Source organism: Mastigoproctus giganteus, chromosome 5, assembly GCF_048544385.1.
Source record: "Mastigoproctus giganteus isolate SK-2022 chromosome 5, ASM4854438v1, whole genome shotgun sequence".
NCBI classification, from domain to species: Eukaryota; Metazoa; Arthropoda; class Arachnida; order Uropygi; family Thelyphonidae; genus Mastigoproctus; species Mastigoproctus giganteus.
In genome coordinates, this window is record NC_143579.1 from 140,889,616 (window position 1) to 140,895,615 (window position 6,000).

General features: G+C 37.9%; 1 protein-coding gene across 2 annotated transcripts in view; it reads left to right on the forward strand.

Moving 5' to 3' along the window:
- The window catches only part of LOC150085736 (synaptic vesicular amine transporter-like), a 318,170-nt gene extending 312,439 nt beyond the window's left edge, over positions 1-5,731 (forward strand). For both annotated transcript variants that reach the window (XM_090374208.1, XM_090374207.1), the window contains exon 14: positions 5,198-5,731. In XM_090374208.1, the coding sequence (XP_090230334.1) occupies positions 5,198-5,299 (102 nt within the window). In that variant the 3' untranslated portion in view covers positions 5,300-5,731. The remainder of the gene's footprint in view (positions 1-5,197) is intronic.
- Positions 5,732-6,000: the final 269 nt, after the last annotated feature.

A 6,000-nucleotide genomic window follows, 5' to 3' on the forward strand; every position in this document is an offset into this window, starting at 1 on the left:
TGGGCAGGAGGAGGCTGCTGGCTTAGGTTGAGTGGGGTATACCACTTAACTATCTTCCTTATGGCCCGGTGGAATGCTGCTCTGTGTTTCTGGAAGTAATCCTTCAGGTTAGCTATCGCTGTTTTCTGTTGCTCTATCAGGCCCTTTCTCCCTCTTTCCGAGCTATTGTTAGTCTCCCTACTGCTGACAGGGTGGTGTTGGGGGCTCTTGGTCATCATTGTCCTTGTCTTTCGCATAATATCTTCTAGCTCGGTGTTAATCCAATCTATGATCCCAAATAAGAATGTTATTACTGGAGCTGCACAGGTGTTCATGGCTTTAACTGTGTTCCCTCCGTTCAATTTTGCTTTCAGCAGGCTTCTAAGTCTCTAACGATATTTTTCGGTCAGACACTTCTTGATTTCCTTGTGCTCTAATTGCTGAACCTGCATCATCCCTAGGTATTTGTAGGTCTCTCCTTCAGTCATAGCTTCGATCTCTTTACCAGTAAGCAGCTGGTAGTTTCGACCGATCAATTTTCCCTGGTGCAGTGCGTGGGTCTTGCATTTGTCTAGACCGAATACCATCCTGATGTCCTTGCTGAATTTTTCGGTGATCCGGAGTAGTTGCTGGAATTGCTTCTCAGTTGCAGCGTAGAGCTTGATGCCATCCATGTACATCAGGTGGGTGAAGGTGTACAGGTTCTTTCTTCCTTCTTTCAGGTTCTATCCACACGTGCTGCCGTTAGGCATGGTGAATAGCGGGTTGAGTGCTAGACAGAAGCACAATGTGCTCAGAGCATCTCCCTGAAAAATTCCTCTTATGATCGGGATTAGCCTGGTTGTGATGCTCTATTATTATTTCATTCCGGGGGAGTGATATTATACGTATATCATTATGACACGATATTATAAAAACTACGGTTATGACAAGGTGTATATGTTGAGAGAGTTTACGAGAGGTGAAGGAAATTATAATTTATTATAGAACATGCATTGAAGCAGTACAGGTATATCACTTAACTCATCCTTGTGAAAACTGTTGTTTGAAATTATTAGGAGAAGATCCTAATAATACATTCATGATTTGTGCATTATATTATTAGCAGCCATCAGAATCTGTAAACAATTTCCTAACAGAATTATAAAACATAATTTTGCAATGGCATGACATAGAGGCTTATATGACTATACTTGTAGGAGATTGAAATATTAATATGCCTAATATAGAATCAGATAATGTCATACTCAAATACTCTACGATTTTAAACAGTTATGGGTTTGAACACACCTTATCTGGAAATACTAAGCAGCAAAAATGGACGGTGACAGAACTGTAAGTTCTTGTTTAGATCATTTTATGACAAATATAAAGTTGAAGAATGCTAATTCTTATATATTATTAAATCAATTTTCAGATCATAGAACATATATACTAATAAGTGGATATGTACTCAAAACAATATTGATGTAAGGAAATAAGATTAACTGATGTTAGGAAGAAAAATTGTTTATCATTGAGTAAGCTGAACAAAATTTAGAAAATATGGTAATGCTAGTAACTTGCACAAGTGTAAATATCTTTTCAAATAACATAATACCAATGATAGGCCTATATCGATGTCAGATTAACTAATGAGACATATGACAGACAAGAAAAATGCATGGGATACATATAAATTAATGGGTGACACGGAAGCCGATGATATATATAAGTTGGTCTGTAACCAAAGTCACAAAGGAGGTTAGGCAGGCAAAGGCAGATTATGAGAAATCTTTGGCAAATGATTCAAAGAAAAATAGCAAAGAGTTCTTTACCTATGTAAACTCTAGAAGGAAACGGATGAATCAGATTGGTCCAGTCAATATCCAATATTGATCCAATATCCAGTCAGTCAGACTGGACATTTATGGTTAAACTGTTGATGATCGTGCTCAGGTGGCTAACAGACTAAATGAGTATTTTGCATCTACATTCACACATGAGGAGTTATTCAGGGAGGGGAATGCCAGAGATGAATTAAACTCTGGCATTGAGCTAGATGATTTTGTAATAACTGAGAGGAAAGTGGAGGAGAAATTGTTGAAGATAAACATAAGAAAGGCATCCGCGGTGGATGGCATCTATCCAGTTATATTAAAGGAGGAAATTCAGAAAAGAGGATCAAAGGGCCACAAGTAATTATAGACCTATGTGTTTAACTTCTGTTCCAGGAACATTAATGGAGGCACTGGTTAAAGAAGCACTGCAGGATCATCTAGACAAGATTTCCGTTATAGCTCAGACACAACATGGTTTTGTTAAGGGAAAGTCTTTCCTGATCAATTTGATTGGATACTATGATGCAGTCACAAAGCAACTGGATACAGGAAATAACTTTACTGTCATATATTTGGATCTTAGAAAGGCTTTTGATACTGTTGCACATGGAAGACTACTGAACAAATTGGAGCAGTGTGGCATTTGAGAAAAATTGCTGCTATGGATAAAGGGATGGTTGAGTGGGAGAAGACAGAGTGGTAAAAATTGGACACTGCTCATCGTGGACTAATGTAATTATTGGAGTACCTCAGGGTTCAGTATTGGGTCCATTGTTGTTTTCTGTATTTATAAATGATATTGATGATGGTATATCAAGCTTAATGTCCCAGTTTGCAGACGATACGAAAGTTGGCAGGGTTGTTAAGGACACTAATGGTAGTACGCTGCTGCAACAGGATCTATAAAAGTTGAGCAGATGGGCTGAGAGGTGGCAAATGAAGTTTAACATTGACAAATGTAAAGTACTACATATGGCAAGCAGTAACTCCAGACTAACGTATCAACTCTGTGATGCTACACTGACAGTGGTAGAAAATGAAAACAACCTGGAAGTAATTGTGCAGGCAGATATGAAGTTTTCTGAGCAGTGCAGACGATCTGTAAGAGTAGCTTGTGGTGTCTTGTCAATGATGTACAGGAATTTTTCTAGCAGGGATAAGTAGGTGAATGTCCCCTTGTATAAGGCAATGGTCAGGCCACACCATGAGTACTGTATACAGGTCTGGAGGCCTCATTTTAAGCCTTTCTTAAAATTTAAGAATTTTAAGAAAGACTTAAGTTTTGCAAATTAGTGTCTGGAGACTAGGCACCTGCGAGGTGATCTGATAGAGGTGTATAAAGCCTTGAATGGTTTGAGCATGCTCAATGCCGATGGGATTCTTCCTCTTGCTGAGAATAATCATCTGAGTGGGCATAAATTCAAATTGAGGAAAGAAAAATGTGCGGATAGTTGGTTGATGGAACAGACTTCCATCCCTTGTTGTGGAAGTTGATAGGCTAAATAAATTTAAGGCTCAGCTGGACAGGTATTTCGAACGAACGGAGGGGTGAAATGGGAGTGTTTTTTTTTTTGGCTGATGCTGCATAAGCTTGCTTTCTTGCATCATATGCCTATGCTAATGCTAAAAATCCGCAACATTATCGACCTATTGCACTCAATAGCTGTATGAACAAGGTCATGGAAAAATGATCAGCGGCCGACTGACCTGGTTTCTAGCTCAAAATGATCTACGGGAAGGTAGATCCACTCTTGACCTTTCGATTAAGACAGAAATAAACATTCGTGACGCGCTTTCGTTCGAAAAGAACATCTTGCAATGGTCTTCTTTGACATCGAAAAAGCTTTTGACACTTCTTGGAGATATGGTATTATGCGAACCCTATACGATCTGGGATTACGCAGACACCAGAGTTTATGAGAAATTTCCTGCACTGCCGCTCATTTCAAGTTAGAGGTCACAACCACTTATCTTCACAATTCATCCAGGAAGAAGGAGTACCACAAGGGTCACTGCTAAGTGCCACTCTCTTTAGTATAATAATGAATTCAATAACACATGACCTACCATAAACGATATCCACTACCCTGTACGCTCATGACTTCAGTATCGCCTGCCATTCGCCTAACATGCGAATGATAGAGAAACGGTTGCAATGTGCCATCAACAAAATAGCTAAATGGTCCCAAAACAATGGATTTCGTCTCTCACACCAAAAAACAGTTGGGATGCACTTCTGTAGAAAGCGTAACCTACACCAACATCCGGAACTTTGACTAGAAAATCAAGTCATACCTGTAGTCCCTAGTGTCCGCTTTCTGGGTGTGATATTCGACCAAAAACTCACTTTCCTTGATCATATAAAAACGCTCCGGATTAACTCTTAAAAAGCTTAACATTTTAAGAAGCACAACGTGGCACAATCAGGCAAAACTTGGGGAGCAGACCGTTACACGCTACTACATCTCTATCGTGCATTAATACGGGCACATCTGGACTATGGTTCTGTAGCGTATAGCTCTGCTAGACCAAGCGCTTTACGTTGGCTTGATCCTGTACACCACAGCACTCTTCGTCTTGCACTGGGGACGTACTGTACATCACCGGTTCAGAGCCTATATGCCGAAGCGCAAGAAACACCCTTGCAGCTATGCAGACAAATGCTTTTATTAAATTATGCCGCAAAACTCAAAGGGCATCCAAATCAGGATTTTGATCTTCTAACTTTTTCATATTCGGGGACACAGAGGTGTGAAAGCAAGTATTTGTTGTTTAGAGTAAAAGGTGTAGGTAGCTTGTTAAGAACTTGGCTAATTGTGCTGCCGCTCACCTTGATATATTTATTATTTTTTAATTTATTTGTATATATCCACTCAGACAATTTCTTGCGATAACAACGGTTAACTCGGTGCCTAATTTCATCTTTTATTTTATGAAAGATTCCAGCATCTCTGTTTTTATGAACTGATACCAACATCGTTCATATACCTTAAAAATTATCAAATGGTTAGACAGGAATGGCAAACCATTTAATAGTTCTTGAGAATTCAATAAAAGGAGCAGTGGTACACTCAATCAAATATTGGCAATATACCGTATACGTAAAAGAAAAAAAAAATGCAGTCACTGACCAGTTATGTTTTAAAATATACTCGACACCAGTGCTTACAATGCATTTGTATTATGGACAGAAATAAATTAGCAAAAATGTTTTTGAAGAAGTGAAAAACTAAGGCTATAATAATTAAAAGCCTTAGTTTCTTGAGAAAAATCAAACAGTACCATATATATATATATATGTGTGTGTATCTATCTCTTCACTAACCATGTAAAATAAACCGACTAAAATATAAATGACATTATAGCTCTGGTTTTCTTTGTTTTTTTTTTTTTTTCAGTCCTTATTGAAAGACTCGTCTGTTCGCTACGTTAGCTACACCAATGAGGAATCGCCAGAAGAGGAGATTAAAAAGCCTTCTAAAGAGGAGTGGGTGAAGTGAAATATAAACATAATCAACCAGGTCATCATATAAAAAAGCCTTATTAGAGTTGAAGTACCACTGGAATATCATTGAAGCTCCGAAGTGTTACTGTTGAAAATGACCTCTATCTGATTGTTTGAACTTTTATTAACCCAGTGAAAAATTTCCGTCTCTTTTACTCAGCTGTCACATGCGCATTTTTGTTCCTACAAATTATAACAGCTGAGAGTTAAATGCTGTAATCAAAATGCTACCTATCCCGCAAAGTTTGCTTTTTCCTCCAAATGTTCATCTGGTGTGCATACACACACATACTCACTAGACTGTAAGGACACAGAAGAAATGACCAGCAATAGCTGGAATGTATTTTTTTGTGCCAATATGTTGTGCTATAAACAAAGTGTTTATTCTTATTCGCAAGGGTGTTTCTGGAAGTTTAGAAGTCAATGTTGTTGTTGTAGAGTTATTTAAACAATAAAACATGCTGGAAACAGCAATCATTGGCTTTTGATGGAAGAGTACAATACCAAATAAAATAAAGGGTTTTTTCCCGACATAAATATCTTTAAAAAAAGTAACTATACTTTGCTTTATATATTGACTTTCTGCCATTTGCAGTGGCTTAATTTTATTACAATGTTGAATATATTCGGGCGAATTAATGAATTCTAGATAAACGCAAGTCCACAATATTGATTTTAAAAAAGATCTAAATGGTC